This window comes from Dama dama, chromosome 15 (assembly GCF_033118175.1).
Source record: "Dama dama isolate Ldn47 chromosome 15, ASM3311817v1, whole genome shotgun sequence".
Taxonomy (NCBI): Eukaryota; Metazoa; Chordata; class Mammalia; order Artiodactyla; family Cervidae; genus Dama; species Dama dama.
Window position 1 is genome coordinate 82,218,474 of NC_083695.1, and position 18,864 is coordinate 82,237,337.

The window sequence follows — 18,864 nt, forward strand, 5'->3', positions numbered from 1 at the left end:
TGTTGCCACTTACACCAAAGAATGGAGAAGTAGGGGGTTATCTGGAGGCATTTATACAAGACTTCTTAACTTCTTAAAGTTAAGGGTTGGGGTTGAAGTGGTGAGATCAAGGGGCTATTTGTAAAATGCAGAATCTTCTTAAGAGAAAGCCAATTCACTCCCTGTTCCTACTGAAACTTTCACTGGCCTGGCTGCCATTCACCCCGTGGGGGCCACAGGCTTATTCCAGCTCTAGGAGATTAGGGATATAAGAGGGAAAAAGGAGAAAATTATAACTCAGAGACACTGTACTCTGTGTGCTTAATTTGCAGGGCTTTGTGGCTGAGAAAAATAGATGTCGCGATCTGCCTTTGTTGAGAAGGTGACATCTGGGTTCATTAAAGGTGTACAATAGATTTGGATAAAGGCTATTTTTCTCAGTCATTAAATTGGTTTTTAGGAACTTTACACTCTCCTTCATTTGAACAATTATTAAACTATAAAATAGAATTGCGCAATTGCTAAAATCGTAATCTGAAATTTTACAGCCAGCTATAAAATGTTATATTATTAAACTATACTGAAGATGCTCGAGCCCATTACAACTTTTTAAATGAATTATAAAACCCTTTACTGCTGATAAAATAATCTTAAATTACAGTATTGTGGATTCCAACAATATGTTGAACTGAAGTCAGCTACCATGCAAATACACCAATCACAAAGAAACCGTTACTTGAATTAAGTTTGCAGAAGCCCGAAATCTGATAGCATCTAATTCAGCAAGGCAGACAACACCTGATGTTTGTAGGCTTCTCAGGAGAGCTGGTCCCCTAGGGAGGTGCCTTTCCTCTCCCCATATTCCTTCAACCATAGAACCACCAACAGTCAGAGCCTCTCATGTTCAAAGGCTGCACAGGGGACACTTAGAGCCCTGGGGATTGAAGAATTGCTTATGATAACAGCAAACTTCTCCCCTTAAAGTCACGCCATAGGCAAGATTTTTAAAATGTCAAATGTTTTGTTGCTGAGTACCTGCCACTTACGTGTTTGTTATGGGCTCAAAAATTCATACATTGAATTCCTAACCTTCAGTTATCTCAGGATATGACTATCGGTGGTCACATGGGTGACAATGGATGGAGACAGGATCTTTAAAAAGACAATTAGGTTAAAATGAGGCCATTAGGGTGGCCCCTCATCCAATTTGACTGGCATCCTTATACAAAAAGGAAATTTGGACACACAGACTCCAAGATGTGCACACACAGAGGAAAGGCCACGTAAGGATACAGCAAGAAGGAAAGGCATCTACAAGCCAAGGAGAGAAGCCTTCGGAGAAACCAAACCTGTTGACACCTTGACTTTGGACTTCCAGCCTCCAACACTGTGGGAAGGACGGAGTTGGCCAAAAAGTTTGTTCGGGTTCCCCACCCAATACATTTCTGTTGTCTTACCGCTCAGTCTACGGCAGGTACTTTGTTAAGGCTGCCCCAGCAAATGAACACAAGGGATGACACTGCGCTCTGTGCTACAGGGTGACGTGCATATGTACCTGCTAGGAAGCCTAGCCTCCGAGATGAAATTCCTGCGTTTTGGTGCCCATTTTACCCTGAAAGCTTCCATTTCCAATAGGCTTTGACTACACAGTTGAAAATGCGTACTGGCATGCTGGATTGTATGGCAGCCTTAACAGAGTCCTACCCAATTCTGAACTCTGAATTCAAGCACTCTCCTGGATGAAGGGCTTTGAAAACGCTCTACAAGCAGTTATTTCCAAAAGTGTTTTTACAACAGCCTATTTCCTCCCGGGGCTAACATGGGTGGATTTTGGGATACAGCTTCCTCTGAGCTCATCTGCTGGCACCTAAAACCGGGAAGATTAAGTCCCAGGAGGTCACTGTCAGTCTCCACGCAACGAATAGCTGGGCCCATCACACAGGGCCCCGGGGCCACTTGGCAGTCTGGTCCCAAGCTCCAAAAGCAGGCTGCTGGGGGAACCCAGGGGCCGCAGGCGGGTAGGGTCCCCTGAGGCTTCATGCTTCTGCTAAAGGAAGACCATCCCCACCTCCTCCAACCCCCCGCAGCTCATTTCTCCCAGGACATAAACTCCCTCTGAGCAGGAGAGCATTCTGCAATGGAAACTCCAGGTGCAGCCAAAATTTGGAAATTTTTTTTTTTATGACACACAAAACACAATGGGTGCTAGAAAACACTGTGTATTACACAGAAATGATGGCAACCTCACAGAAACCGCAAACCAAGTGCCACAAATAACATACTGCACCAAGACTGTTTTCTTAAACAAAAGGCCCAGGAAATGGCACCCAGAAGTCACACTCATCTAGATTCAGCGCATGTGCTGAGGGCTCAGTGCTGACCCATCTGGCACTGGCCTCATGATCCCAGTGGGTCGCAGCCCCTCCTAAAACTCCCCCAGCCTCAAAGTCCATGCAGGAGAAACCCAACTGCAGTTTGGTCTAAACACTTCTATCCATTCTGGTTGCGGAGTAGAAGTCTTTTGACGTGTCACCAGTAGGGCGCTTATCTGGGATGCTGGATGGGTGAAATTATCACTCAGAAGGGCTGAGGCCTCAGAGAAGGTCCGAAGGCCACAGACACCTGTGAGTCCCTGAATGATGAGAAGCGGGTCAAATACTTCTGTTAACACCGCTTAGGATTCTATCACGGGCCTCACTCTGAGGCGAGTGTGGCCTTGGGGAAGCTAAGTGTCGCAAATTGGGCATGTGGTGGTCACCAGAGCCCCTTTTCACATTGCTCTTGCTGGCACAACTTAGATTTGGTCCAACGCACCCGTCTGCTCCTCCATCTCCTGATGTTCCTCACCACACACAAGGAAGAAACCCGAGAAGACTCTCACACACCACTGTCTCTGATATTAGTAGAAAGGAGAGAGGGCTTTTGAAGCAGCCCTCATTTCCTGGGCGAGTGTGTGTGCTCAGTCACGTCTGACTCTTTGTGACCCCATGGACTGCAGATCGCCAGGCTCCTCTGTTCATGGTATTCTTTAGGCAGGAATACTGGAGTGGGTGGCCATTCCCTCCTCCAGGGGATCTTCCCGATTCAGGGATTGAACCCAAGTCTTCTTTGTCTCCCACACTGGCAGGTGGATTCTTTACCACTGAGACACCTGAGTGGTCCCCCACCAGGGGTGAATATGTCCTGCAGGAGACACTTGCTAAGTGTGTGGGTCCACTTCTGGTTGTCACAGTTGAGGAAAGGGGCTCCTGGCATCTAGAAGGTGGAGGCCTGGGGTGCTGCTCAACAACCTGCCAGGCACAGGGCAATCCCCACAACAAAGCATTACCAGGCCAACAGGCTAACAGGGCTGAAACTGAGTAAGCCTGACCTATAGAACTCTTCAGTTCATAGCCAAGAGGTCACTGAACAGCCTTTATGGAAGTTTCACAATTGAATTTTTAGCCAGCTGGTCAGAAAAGCAGGTGGCCTGGAGACCCCTGGAGTTTGGCTGGCATCTGAAGTGGGCAGTCTTGTTGGGACCGTGCCCTTAACCTGTAGCATCTGTGATAACTCAGGGGGCTAGTGTCAGAATTGAGTTGTACTGCAGGACACCAGTTGGCGTCAGAATAAGCATCATTACCTTTCTTTATGCTGGTTTATGAACCAGTCTGGCACCTCAATATGCCAGATGTTCAACAAGAATTTAGGGACTGATTTAGTCTCTATTGAATGAAAAATGTTATCCAGAAACAAAAAGGTAAAATGTTCTGATTTACGTATTATACAGTATAGCCAGTTAAAAATGCACAGAGGAGAAATAGGCTGCTGTTCACTTTCTCTTCTCCTGATCAAGGCTCTATGTGTCTCAGGTCTATCATCTGAAAAATGGGAATCATAACAGTAGTAACCTCATGAAGTTACTATCAAAATTGAATGAGTTTATATACATTACATATATGCACACATACATATTGTTGTTCAGCTGCTCAGTCATGTCCGACTCTTTGTGACCCCATAGACTGCAGCATGCCAGGCTTCCCTGTCCTTTACCATCTCCTGGAGTTTGCTCAAACTCATGTCCATTGAATCAATGATGCCATCCAACCATTTCATCCTCAGTCACCCTCTTCTCCTCCTGCCCTCAATCTTTCCCAGCATCATATAGCATATATATATATATATATGTATTTATGTAATGTGCTTAGAATAGTTCTTGACCCACTGAAAGAACTATTTGCGTATTTGCTTTATTAATACAAAACCATAAAAAGCAGAGGTGATGCAAATTACCAAAAAAATAGCTCTAGGATCTGTCATATGAATAGATTTTAATGTTTCCTAAAGTGGGGTTTGGGAACCACTTGCATATGGGACATTATTTAGTAGCATAAAAAACATTTTTATTACTTTAATATATATAATGATTTTTTTAATATAGAGAGCTATTGCATTGATTCTGGTTTCACAAATGTTATTAACAGTATACCTATTAAAAGACACTGAGTTTAAAGATAAATATTAGGCAAATAAGAGCGCTGGTGGAATGCAGATACAGGAAAGACTGCAAACTTCTGGTCTTTGAGGCTAAGAGGCAGGGTTAGCTCTCAAACATTATCTTTTTAGCAAATGAGACTGCTTCCTTTTTACCAGCGTGTCACCTCTTCCCAAGGTCAGCACTAGTTCAGGAGATGTGGCAATCAGAGTCCTACTCTGACACCCAGGCTGGACCAAGACATGACTACTGTCATGGTTCCAAGTTCACAGCACTGAGAGTCTGATTTTAGGTGGTTTTCTCATGAGACTCCTGGGCATGGAGGGATGGAATTTCAAACAGTTCTAATCCCAGGTCCTTTCTTTACTGTCTTGGGTTTCCTTTCCTTCTTGGCCAGCTGTCCATAGAATATTCCTCCCCTTCCCCTCCTTCCTTGGGACATTCTACAATGACCACATAGTAGAACCAGCAGGATATCATGAGGTTCAAACCCTTCTTGCAAGTTAAGGAAGTAAAACCTAAAGGGCTCCATCTTTCCTCATCCATGTCCACCCCCACCCCCGCCCCACCCAAAGCAGAGAACAACCTTCCTGTATGGCTCCAAGATCCAGAGCTAAAGCTCATCAATCATCGTAACAGTGGCCACTTCCAAGTGCAAAGGGCTGGCTAGTCACACTGAGCCCTCTGCGTAGCGGTGCTAGTTCTCTAATCCTCACAACAAACCCCAGAGGTGGGTGATAACTTACAGGAGACATTTAGAGACAGTAAGAAATATGCCCCAGGGCAGAGAGCAATGGGAAGTGAGCTAGGAACCTAACTCAAGTTCAACCAACTCCAAAGATCATGCTCTTCCCAGCAAAGCAACTTTGAGGTTGTCAACCACAGGCTGAAAAGGAGGTACGTGCCAGGCAACTCTAACCACTGGTAAGGATGGCATGAGTCCAGGGGACAAGTCCGCCACGCAAGGGGCCAGGTGTGGAATAAGCATCTCTCCCTATCTCCTTCCTAGCTTCCCATCCTCCCAGCAGTCAGCCTGTGCAAAACCCCACCACCCTGGCCTTGCTCTCCAGCGCCTCTTCTCCAGAAGATTAACGGGACGCCAAAGCACCCCATTGCTCTGCTAGCATAAATTGCAAGGAAAACATTTAGAATATTGATTAAGTGCTTCATGCTAGAAGATTTAAATTTACCTCCTGTATTTCCAGGATTAGCTGACATAATGGGGTCAGTCTTCTGGCACAAATGATTTATAGAACACCCATTGGCAGCTTTCCTTTTAAAACTCAACACTTAAAATTTTCACTTGGTCACAGCCAGCAGAGTCCTGGGTATTTAGCAGGGTTGGATAATTGCCTTCCTGCCATACTGAGACTTTTGGGGTTTGGCCTGTCTGGGAAGAGCTTCAAAATCATTTCCGGTCTGGTCTGGCCCTATCCAGGCAGGTGGACTCTGTTTAGGCCTGATGAGGTACTGGGGCAGTAGAAGGGTAAGGCATGCTGTTTTTCCAAGATGGAAGATCTTATCAGATAGAGGTTCTTGCAATATTCTAATATTGAACATTCAAATTCAATATTCAAATATTCTAATATGTATGAGTTAAAGAGGTTATATGCAGAGGTTAAAGACAGCCAAATTGCATCACCCCCTGCCCCTACTGGGCTTCCTTGGTGGCTAAGCTGGTAAAGAATCCACCTGCAATGCAGGAGACCTGGGTTCGATCCCTGGGTTGGGAAGATCCCCTGGAGAAGGGAATGGCTACCTTCTCCAGTATTCTGGCCTGGAGAATTCCATGGACTACAGTCCACGGGGTCACAAAGCGTTGGACATGACTGAGTGACTTTCACTTTTACTTTTCACTCTCCTGCGCCTACTACCAACCTGTAAATGTTGTGCTACAGCATACAAGGGGCTTCCCTGGTGACTCAGTGGTAAAGAATCTGCCTGCCGATGCAGGAGACGCGGGTTAGATCCCTGGGTTGGGAAGATTCCCTGGGGAAGGAAATGGCAACCCCTCCAGGATTCTTGCCTGGAAATCCCATGGACAGAGGAGCCTGATGGGCTACAGTCCATGGGTTTGCAAAGAGTTTAACACAACTCAGTGACTAAACAACAACATACAAGTGCCCAATGCATTTCTATAAACTTCAAACTGTACTTGGCCAAGAGAAGGGGCTGTACTGAGGCTTTCCTGAGAGGCCAGGGAGGTGCAGACCTAGCCTGAAATTGAGTGAATCCAGGTGGTCTGCTCCAGAAAAAAATGCCTACCTCAGAGTCTTTGCCCTCGTGGCCCACAGAGGGCCAGCACAGTCCCTCTCGGGGCTAGCAGAGTCTGACTGCCAAAGAAGATGACATGATTGTTGAAGGGAGGAAGGGACAGCCAGCCTTTGCACTGCTGACTTTAGGATTAAGCATTCTTGCAAAAGTTATTCATTTAGACCCCACTCACATCTCCTTTATGATAGAAAAAGTTGCTTTTATGAGTTCTTCTCTAGAATGCTGCCTTAAAAGTACCACTAGGATGAGGAGAGGGGACGTAAACCCGAGATCCACAACTGCTGTCCCTCCATGTCTCACTCACAGATGTGTTTTTCTGGTTCATAAAAACAAACTGGAAAAAAAAAAAAAACTGAAAAAACAAACAAACAAACAAACAAAAACAAACTGACTTTGGATGTCACTAGCTATGTTCCCAAGATTCCCCACTAAGTGCACACAACCACCTGACCTCCATCCTGCAGCTTTAGCTCTGAGCACGAACCCCCACCTATCAGATTTTCTCCTCTCAATCACACCTCACATCTACTTCCAAGAAAAGGGACAGAGGCAGTGAAGATTTCTCAAGGATCCTCAGCACTAGTCCCAAGGCTGTATCCCCCAGTCTCTACAATCCTATTTGATCGTTGTAAGCTAGGGCCGAAAGAAAGGCTACTTTAAGAGGTCGTCACTTTAAGCCACCAGAGTTAAGTGATGTTCAACAATGCAAAGTAGAGATTTTTCTAACACCTACACTTCCAAAAGATATTTACTTTAAATAAGTGACAAGTACAGTCCATTTGATTTAAATATGCTGAGCTTTTTCCAGCTCCCAGGCCACTCAAGTGCACAGAAGATGAAATAATTGGTAGGATTTTTAATGTTTCTTTATCATGTGACCACTTTGTACAAGTCAAAGGGATATGCCAACAATAGCCCAGCCTGTGTCACGCTTGTTACTAATATGCCTGCCAATTAATCCTGACATGGGAGCTTGGCTGGTTACCCAAAACCTGGTATTTTATCACCTCAGGGGGTTAGCTCTTAGACGTTTCTATGACATTTTATACTAATCAATCAGTTTTGCTTTTTTTAAAGCTGAGCCTTTCATAGGAACTGCAGATGAGCCCTATATACACCACACCCAAAGCTACTCTTCCCCAAACAGAATTGTGTTTGGTTTGTTGATAATTACACTTTGAAACCGACTGTTGAAAATGTTTATTCTTATTTCTTCCCTTCCAAGGGGGAAATCTATCTCAAATGTTAAGACAGAAACCCAAGTCCCTCCGAGTTTTCTCATATTATTGTATATTTAAAAATATTACAAGAGGGTGCTTCTCAAGGGAAGTGAACTTTAGAGCTGCCAAAGATAGTTGACTTTCTCCAAATCTGTTACCAATGGATCCCAAGCTGGTTTAAGTCAGTTCTATTCTGAGTAATGACACATGCACTGGGACAAACGCCATTCTAAGATATTTCTAGGACCCCCTGGCAAATGGTAATTTGTCTGAAGACAGCCAGGCAGGCAAAGGAAGGACAGATGGGAAGAATGAGTCTCCTGGGAGCCCTATGTTGAAGCAAGAGTTCTAAATCAATGCCAGGGACCACATTCTTGTGGGCTAAGTCCCATTTCTCATCAGTCACTCATCCCTCCCGATCCTCTGGCTTCCACTGATTCTTTCAACCATTCTTAATGTAGGTCATTTTAAAGAGATCATCAAACTGCAAGAAGTTTTACTGGCAAACTTTGTCTTTCCCTTATACTCTCTCTCCTGGGATTTAGTCATGAAACATCCATGCCTAAAGCATGAGCTTTCTGTTTTTTCCATCATTCGAACTGCTGCCTTCAGGAAGCACTGAGACACATGGGTCTGTCAAAATCCAGCTTCTCCTTTCCTTTTTTTCGATCCTTGCTACCCCACTACAGCTTTATGGAGGTATGATTGACAAATAAAAATTGTATTTACTTAAGGCATACAACTTGATGTTTCAATATATGTATACATTGGAGGCTTCCTTGGTGTCTCACATGATAAACAATCTGCCTGCAATGCAAAAGACCTGGGTATGATCCTTGGGTCTAGAAGATCTCCCAAAGAAGGGAAAAGCTACCCACTCCAGTATTCTTGTCCAGAGAATCACATGGGCAGAGGAGCTTGGTGGGCTACAGTCCATAGGGTCCCAAAGAGTCAGACACAAATGAGCAACTAACACTTTCACTTTCAGACATTGTGAAAGGCTTACAGCAATCAAGCTGAGTAACATATTATTACACACCTAACACAGTTACCAGTTTTGGGCGTGGGGTGGGATAAGAACAACTAAAATGTACTCTCTAAGCAATTTCAAGCATATAATATGATATTGCTAAGTACTGTCACCATGCTATATATATCCAGATCTTGTTCACCTTGCATGTCTGAAAGTTTGTACCCTATAACCAACATCTTCCCATTTCTCCCACTCCTAGCCCCCGGTAACCACCATTCTAGTCTCTGCTTTAAACAGTTCAACTTTTTTAGATTCCACATATAAATGAGATCATGAACCTAGAGGACATTACGCTAAGACACAGACACAGACAAATACTGCATGACCTCCTTTTCTATTTTCTACTTCTTTCTCTCTATCCACTTCTAACTCAAAGAAAGAGCCCAGGTTGTCCAAGGTCATGGAGCAAGGAGAAGGTGCACTGGCCTCGGAGTCAGACATTTAGCCCCACCAGAGAATTACTTATGATCTCGGTTAAGTTCCTATCATGTCCCTGCCTCAGTTGCCTCATTTGTAAAAGAGAAGGATGACTACCATACCTGACTCGTGGGATGCTGTGAGGACTAAAGAGCACAATGCATGTGAAATGTTTCACAAAATGAAACTCGCTCTAACAACTGTTAGCGCTAACTCACACCACCATTCCCCAGTGTAACACCCCAAGCAAAGCACAATACCACCATCCATCTCTTGCAAAGGGACTAAAAATGGCCAACTGACTTGGGACTAAGCATCACATGTGACATTCTGGAACATTCACTCTACCCCAGGCAATGAAAAATTACCACCATTTAATCCTCTCAATCTAGCAGCTAGGAAGTCTGACTCTTTGTGACCCCGTGGACTGCAGCTGGCCAGGTTCCTCTGTGCATGGGGTTTCCCAGGCAAGAATACTGGAGTGGGTGGCCATTTCCTTCTCCAAAGAAGTCATAGCATTTTGTAGATGAGGAAGTGGAGGCTTGGAGAGATCACAGTGCTGGTGAGGATGAGAGCCTGGGTCTGCACACATGCTTGACCCAAGCCCTCACCCCCTGCCTCATGTGTGCAAAAATGGGCTCTCATAGGGAGTCATCTTAGGAGGTAAGGTGAGGTTTCGTGAACCCTTAAGAGCTCCCTAGAAGTAAAACACTGTTTAGCTCCCAGGTGGGTGGATTGTGCGTGTGTCATCAGGAAGAGAGGTGTGGCTGTCCGCCCCCACCCCCCGCTTCCTCTGTATTCACCTGTCTCCACTGCCCCACTCTGCTGAGAAGTTAAATGGCAATCCTGAAACAAACATCACACTTTAATTGCACTTTGTCCCTCTGTTTATGAGGCAGAGTCCCTACCACTAGTATAGGGGAAGGAAAGCCTGTTTCTTGGGAATAGACCTCATGGGTCCCCTGACGTTGCCAGGGAAACCCTGCAGTGGTACAGGGTTCCCCTTACAGGGGAGATGGTCGAGCAGATCTAACTGGAGGTAAATACTGGTGGCCAAGCCAAGCACTGTACCCCAAAAAGCAGAGGACAGATGATCTGGGGGGGTGGGAGCTGACAGGGAGATGCAGAGAAGAACACCTCCTCATGGCTGCAGACTGTTCTCCCATGGGGAAAAACTAATTTGAAGGAGTTTCCAGTAACGACTATTCTTCTGAGATGCCACCTATTCACAGAGTCTGAACTTCCAAAGACACTGACCAGCTGCATCTTGCCTACCATTTGTACATTCACAGAGGACAGAATTTTAGTTTTGAATGCCCACCTCCATGAAGTTTCCAGAACACCAAAGGAGGTTAATAAACAGGCTGGACAATGCCTCTACCATCAAGCTCCACGTACTTAGATATGAGCAGAGAAGAACCTGTTTCTGCTGCAGCCAGAGCTTTGCCTCTTCTTGTGGTCAGGAACCACCTCTGGCCACTGTCATCACCTCATTATAACAGGGTCCTACTCTCATCTGGCCACCAGTCTTTATTGATGCTGGAATCTGAGCGGACCCGACAAGAACGGAAGGTTGCCCTAGGAGGAAGCAGGACACTGAGGCTTGGCCACAGAGAAAGAAGAGACTGCTCTGCGGTGCTATGTCTGCTTCTAGACATACCTCTAACCAGCTGGTGACTTAGCACAAGTGGCTTCCCCTCCCTGAACCACAGGGCTCTGCTGCAGGCTAGCGAGGTTAGATGTCGCAGTATTCCCCAGCCTCCCCCTTACTTCTGGCATTTTTTGCACGGTGCTTTGAAGATGAGAAGGGCTTAGGAAATGCTTTAGAAGTATGAAGAACATCTGGTTGACCCTAGGCTTGTGCCTTCCCGCCCACCTTCTCCTTAGTCTTCTGTGTGAGTGCGTTTGAGAGTGCGATGTTGGTGGGGACCCAGGAGGATGAGAATAGAAACAGCTCGGCTGAATGGCACGTAGGATATCTTAAAAAGAAGAGGGGAGTGTTGGGGCGAGAAGAGAGCAAGCAAAGCAGAAGCAGAAAAACTGACCCGGAACCTCCCTGGAGGTCCAGTGATTATGAATCCACCTTCCAATGCAGGGGATGCAGGTTTGATCCCTGACCGCTGGTCAGGAAATGAAGGTCCCACATGCAGCAGGGCAACTCAGTCTGGGGACTGCACTAGAGAGAAGAACTAGCGAGGAGCCTAAGCGCCACAATGAAGTATCCCACGTGCCACAATGAAGACTCAGCATAGCCAAATAAACAAATAAACAGTGTAAAACAGAAAAAAAGAAAAACTGCCCCAATACTTTCCAGGGAACAGACAAGGCAGTGAGTCAAGAAGGTTTTTGAAGAGAAGTTTCTGGTTAGTGTTCTGGTGAGGGGGATCTCGGTGGGGCCCCAGGTGGGGATGATGGAGAGATGGGAGGACGTATTCCTGTGACAAGGCTGAAGGGACATCACTGTGCTTGGCACATGTCCCTTCCCCTAGCATGGCAGGAGGCAGAAGTCACCATGTGGTCACCACTGCCTCTCAAATCCAGGAGGAACCAAGGAAAGAACACAAGCCTCACATTCCAGGGCCGGCTCCATGACTTGCCAGTTCTGCGGGCTCGAGCCAAAGTGTCTCCTCACGGAGCCCCACATCCTCTGATGAAAGAACAAGGTGAACAACACTGCCGTAACAACACAATCACACCATCTCTCCCCCAGCCATCGGGAGGGTAATATCCGAAGAGGTGAAGTGTGTGAAAATCCTTGGTGAGTATATGAACAGGTTCCCAAATAGCTGAATACTCATTATGATGAAAAAATTATAAAAAGGCAGAATAGGCACTCTGCGTTGACTAAAGTCAGGAAATGACCATTTGTAGGTCATTGTGGTCCTGGCCCTTGGAGATCTGCCTCAACCCCAAAGAAGTCTCTGGGCCATTTTCACTGGACTCTGTTCACGCGAGGGGTTTGCAGTGCAGTGTTTCATGGCAACTCAAACGAAAGAGCATCTTCTTGTGCTTCCTGAAGAATGAAGCTGTCCAGGATGCTACATTTGCCTTAGTACTTCACTAATAACACTGTCTCTGGCATGGCTTTAGATAGAATTAAATACTCCACATTGAGTCTAAATGCTGGTGATGGAGACAAAGCCAAGGGCTCCCAAGACAAGTCCATAAATGGGAGAAAATATTTGCAAGTGAAATGGCTGATAAGTGATTAATGTCCAACACATATAAACAGCACATACAACGTAACATCAAAGAAATAAACAACCCAATTAAAAAATGGGCAGAAGAACTGAATACACATTTTTCCAAAGAGGAAATGCAGATGGCCAACAGGCACATGAAAAGATGCTCAACATCATAATCATCAAGGAAATGCAAATGAAAACCACAAGGAGATATCTCACACCTGTCAGCATCAACAAGGACACAGACAACATGTGGAGGATGTGGGAAGAGGGGATTCTTGAGTACTGTTGCTGGGAATGTAAGTTGGTATAGCCACTGTGGAAAATAGTATGGGAGGTTTCTCAAAAAAAAAAACAAAACTAAAGGCAGAGCTATCACATGAGTCTGCAGTTCCACTCCTGGGTATATATACAAGAAAAACAAAATGCTAATTTGAAAAGATACCTGCACCCCAATATTCACAGAAGCACTATTTACAATAGTCAAGATATGAAAGCAACCTAAGTGTCCATCAACAGATGAATGGATAAAGAAGATACACACACACACACACACACACACAAACGGACTACTACTCAGCCATAAAAAAGAATGAAACTTTGCCAATTGCAGCAACATGGATGACCCTGGAAGGCATTATACTAAGTGAAATAAGTCAGACAGAAGAAGATAATTACTGTTTATCACTTATATGTGGAATCTAAAAAAATACAATAAACTAGTGAATATAACAAAAATGAAGCAGACTCACAGAGAGAATAAACTGGTGTTTACAAGCAGAGAGAAGGACGGGGGGAGGGACAATACAGGAGTGGGAGGCACAAACTACTGGGAATAAGACAGGTTCAGTGATGTGTTATACAACATAAGGAATATAGACAATATTCTGAAATAGCTGTAAATGGAAAGTAACCTATAAAAGTTGTATAAAACTAAAAAAAAATTTTTTTTTAGAAAGCCAAGAGTTCCTTCTTTCCTTTTCTGTATGCTGCTGCTTCGGACAGAACACTGCAAAAGCATACTAAATAAACAAATAGCCAACTCAAATCTACCACTTCGCAAACAGAAAGCTTAAGGATTCATCTGTCCGAGCCCCTCATTTTATAGGTGAGGACACCAAGATCAATACAAGTGCTTGGACCAAAGGCCCATGCCTCGTAAATGGCAGAGTTGGTCCCAGAGTCCATCTGTCTCTCCACTCTACAGTACATCATGATCTCCACCTCTCATGCTTAAAATGCACTTCTAAGATTTAAACCTGAGCAGCATTCCATCTCTTTCCATCCATCTCTAAATGCATTTCAGAAAATGAGTCTGCGTCCCCACCCAGAAGTCCATGCCAACGGAGAGTTCGGGCCTCCTCTCTTACCTGTAAGTTTGCACAAGGTGGTAAAACGTGAGTGGGGATTTCATTCTCAGAGCCTGCTGGCCCCAGGGGCTTGTTCTTGACCCGGAAGGCTGTGGTGGTGCTGGCAGTGGTGGTCTGAACTGGGAGGGCTGGCTGCCACACAGTCACATCCGAGCCATTGCCAAAGGCTTGAATTGCATTTTCTGCAGTAAAACAGGAGGAAATTCAATTTCAAAGTCAAGCAGCAAATGTAACGGACAGGATTCGTGAAGCCAGAGGGGTACCCTAAGAATTCTGATGAGAGCACTGGACTTCTCTGAGCAAAACCCATCCATCCATCCACTCCCTACATACTGAGAGCCAGCCAGGGGTCAGGTGCTCTAAAATCAACTCACTCATTAAACCCTGAGCTGGACACTTAGCTACGCTCTATAAGTGCAACAGGTATTTACCGTGCCCCTCTGCAGATACCAGGTACTGAATAAGATCCTTTCCCTGAAACATTCATCAGTCAAGTCTTTTGAAACTTGACTCAAAATAGCCTCAGACCTGCTATTTGGGATCACAATCACTGTTCCATCTTTCAAAAAAATGCTTGTGTCAAAATTCTATACTAATGGCAAGCTAATTAGTAAGTACCACATCCCTAATTATGAGACTGGGGTGACTCAGTTGCATTCATACAAATTCAGCAGGCAGTGAAATCAAACAGCAAAAAAAAAAAAAAATGTGATCCGCTACCAAAGAGCACCTACTATGAGCCTGGCATTGCTCAAAGTACAAACACAACCGATTTCTTTAAAGGAAATTATATCCCAAACCTCATCAATAATATATCGTGAAAATGTAAGCAAGATTATTTTTTTCCTTTCTGCTCCCAGTCTTCTGAACAAAATCTGCATAATTAGGAAGGCGCAGCCCTGCTTAAATGAAAAGTTTAAAATGTAAAACTTTAAAAGCTTATTACAATTTCATGGGATTAGATTGTTTTTTATGGCAAGAGTAAATTGGTTGTGTGTTGTTCCCCTCCCTGAGATGAATAAAAAACAGGTTTTAATCAGGTCCTCAGGGATTTGGCCTGGATTTAGGATTTTTTTTTTTATTTCATATTCATTGTATAAAAAAATCAAACTCTTCCATTTGGGACCTGAATGTGCAAATTGTTAATATATGACTCTTAGCTGGCATTTTTCAATATACGAGACAGAATAATTTAAGCCTAATCTTCCTCTCAGAAGTGACATTTTGTTCTAAAATTGTTATCCTTGAAGTTCAGCAAATTGGAAGCTTGTTTTCAAAAACTTTACATTTTTAAGTCTGTAGGAAACAGCTTCAAATTAATATCAATGCTTCTTGAGCTCCCAGTTGGGTTACAGAGCTTAATGGGTGGGTGGAAGGTAAAGAAGGTGGTACTTGGGCAACCAGTTTCCTCAAATGACCCAGGACTACAACAATAAAACAAAACCTCCCTTTGTCCTGTTAAGGCATGTAGATTCAGGAGACCCATGTCATTTGTTGAAACTGTGATTTCCAGCATGTCTGCCTTGTCATTTGGGAAGATTGTCCACTCACTCACTCATTCATTCAGGTGTCAATGGAATATCTACTAAGTGCCAGGCACTGTTCTGTGCTGAGAATCAGCAGGGGACAAATGACACCAACATGACAGAAAAGTCCCTGTCCTCTTGGAGGTTATATTCTGGTTGAGGGGGCAAACAGAGAAAGCATACAATACATTGTTGTTGTTCAGTTGCTAAGTCACGTCTGACTCCTTGCAACCCTATGAACTTTAGCCTGCCAGGCTTCTCTGTCTATGGGGTTCTCCAGGCAAGAATACTGGAGTGGGTTGCCATTCCCTTCTTCAGGGGATCTTCCCTTCCCAGGGATTGAACTCGGGTCTCCTGCATTGCAGACAGGTTCTTTTACCGTCTGAGCCACCAGGGAAGCAATAGATTGGCGTCATGCTTGTGCTAGGGGAATTAGAGAGGTTTGGTTAATTTGAAGGGATGGGGGAACTGGGTTATTGCATTTAGGTTGAAACCTACAAATTCCAATTCCTTCTACCCTAAGGCCTGTTGCAAGAGGCTGAATTTAGTCTGTGTCTTTGGTAGGCTGTGCTCCATCTGATCAAAGTATAAATGGAATGACTATGAAAAATTCTGGCTGGCTTTGGTCCTCATTGAAGACCAAATGTGTTTATGTTTATTAAAAAATCATTAGCATTAAGATACCATTCTTCCTTTCACCAAAATATTATTAAGCAGGGACCACTTTAATTTCTCTCTGAGGCAGCGGTTTTCCAGCCCAAGTGAGTATCATCTTTTTTTCTCACACTGACCTCTATGGTCATTGCTTTATCTTCATCAAAAGCTGGATTCTGCCAGAAGAGTGTGCAGGATGTGAAAAACAGGATACACACACACACACACACACACACACGATTTTTTTTTAGCTAAGACCAAAAAGAGGTTTAAGGTATAGTTTCACGATATAGTGCCCAATGTTATTCTGGCAAATGTCTCCACACGTTAGACTAGTTTCAAATTTCACTTCAGTATCCAAAAGCTTGTTTTCGTTTTAAGATAATCAAAGCATTTGGTTATAGCCAAGTACCCACTGAGTGAATCTCTTAGATTTGTCTTTTCAACAAAAGAAACAATGAGGAGGTTTTTGAAGTAACACTTAAAAGCTTTCCTGTGTGCAAGCTGTAAATAGTTGGCTAATTCTTTAGAAATCAGTCAGAGTACCATGGAGAAATTGTCACCTAAGGGCACAGTGCTCAGAGGCAGGTGAACCTTGGCCCAGGATTCCCACTGGGAAGTTCTACCTGGTCCTTGATGTTCAGGCTTGTGTTTTTATCCATCAGCCCTTCAATCTCAGGCCTGATTCAGAAGCCCACGGGGTGCAGAAGAAGGAACTGGGTGGGGCTTTGGATCCTATCTCTGGCGTGGCTGGTCTAGGTGAATACCAGCTGCTTATTCCACTGGGGCATGGGGATACTAATTAGTGCATCTCCCAGGATTCTTGTGCAGATTACAGTCAATGAGACAATGTAATGGGCTGGCCAAAAAGTTTGATCAAGTTTTCTCTAACATCCTACGGGAAAACCCGAATGAGCTTTTTGGCCGACTGGATATATGTTACACTCCTCCTAGAGGGAGTTTACACACAGAGGAGGCACCTGATAAATGAATGGCGGCTGCTGCAAGACACAAATGAGGTACTCAGCTGGATCCTCGCCTGGGGCGCACACAACTCGGTGGATAGAAGGGAGATCTGGCACAGTGCTTTCGAAGTTCATTTGATGAGGCCCATCGTTCACACCCGTACATTTCTCTCTATCCCTCTTCCCCTGGGAAACGTGTTTCCAAATTGCCTAAAGGACCCTGCAATAATAATGGTACTGTTTCCAAGCAGAAACCTCCCCCTGACCGCCACCCCCAGCTCATCTCATCTCCGGAGATATTTGAAGCTCCTGGCTGCATCACCAGCCCATTCCACTCAAGAAGTGTTGCTTCTCCTCTGAGCCAACCCTGAACATCCAGGGGGCTATTGATGTTAACATTCTAATTTTTCTCACAGAGCCTTTGGGGGCCTACCCTCATCTAACTTGCCCGAAGTCTTTCACATTGTGTATGCTGCCCAGGTTTTAAAAACCTCTGGAACGGACGTGGGGCTGGTTGCCAAGATCAACATTTCATCTGTGGGTAGAAGTGCTCCTCCCCACACGATGTGCCCTTGGCTATTGAGTCTTTCGCTTCCTGGGGCCTCTGGACTCGCCACCTGGGCGGCACCCAGTTCGTCACTTGCTCTGGTCCAGCTGCACCACGCAGTGTGGCTAAAAGGATCTGGATTCACCAGCAGCGATCAGGGGAAAAAAAAAAGAGACACACACACAGAGGAGGCAGACATAGGAAACACAAAAAGTACAGTTTGAACTTAGGGGAAAACGTTTGTGTGGCTGTTGTCTATTTTTTCAAACTCACTAAGACATGTGTTGTCCTTGAAGAAATTCAGAAATTTCAAGCATTCCTCCAGGTCGTTTCCGCTGTTGTTGCAGTCACACCAGGGGGCCACGCTGAGGCTACTGGAGTCTATGTAGTTGGGGGTCATGACTGTACCTAAAAGAGTAAAAACAAGGCGTTTTATTCTTGTGATGATATAAACTTTCCTATAGCCTGAAAAGAAACAAATGTTCCTCTGACTTCGGATGCACCGTGGATAACACCGTGGATAATTACAAACACTGTGTTTGCTGAGTGGGAAATTATGTTAAGCAGTGCATTTTTTTGGCAATTTATCTTGAGCACATAAAATAATTTGCACATTTACTTTAAAAATTCTAACAGAACTCCTTGAGATGCGCTTAGGGTATTTTTCTCTGCACAAATGGTATGGATGTCATGGAGCAGGAGGGAATTAACTTAGAATGCATGAATTGCCAAATCCCTCGCATTTTCTTGAAAATGTCATTAATCTTCACAAATAGATAGAGCTGGTTTTACATATCTTAAAAGGCCTTTTAGGACTTTGCATCTACTTCCTTGAGAAGCAAATGGCTCCTTCAGAGTAACCCAGGGAAGCTTAGAAGCTTTCCTTATGGGTTACCCCAAGTTCTAGATGTATTCAAGGATGCCTCTGCTCACTAGACTCTCAACAGATTTAAACAAGGTCTTGCAAGTTGTGATGGAATTGGAAATAAACAGTGGAAATTTCCTAAGCCAGTGGTATTGTCTTAATAGTCCTCAAAAATCCTCAAAGAAACGCTGGGTGGTCTCTTGCCTACATCTTCTTGTGTATTCATTGTTCTTCTGATGAGTTCTGTATTGGTGCAAATAAACAATGCATTTACACTTAACACGACCCAAATGTCTTCTCCTGGGTGGCTCACACCAGGCAATGCCTACTCATGCCAAGAAGCCTTCTGTTTTTA

The 18,864-nt window shown here is 44.5% G+C and overlaps 1 protein-coding gene across 1 annotated transcript in view; it reads right to left on the bottom strand.

Annotated features, from left to right (window-relative positions):
• GFRA1 (GDNF family receptor alpha 1) overlaps positions 1 to 18,864 on the bottom strand; it is a 224,154-nt gene that overhangs the window by 16,845 nt on the left and 188,445 nt on the right. The window contains exons 7-8 of the mRNA XM_061162737.1: positions 17,918 to 18,052; positions 13,953 to 14,134 (exon numbers count right to left, since the gene is read on the bottom strand). Of these exons, the coding sequence (XP_061018720.1) occupies positions 13,953 to 14,134; positions 17,918 to 18,052 (317 nt within the window). The remainder of the gene's footprint in view (positions 1 to 13,952; positions 14,135 to 17,917; positions 18,053 to 18,864) is intronic.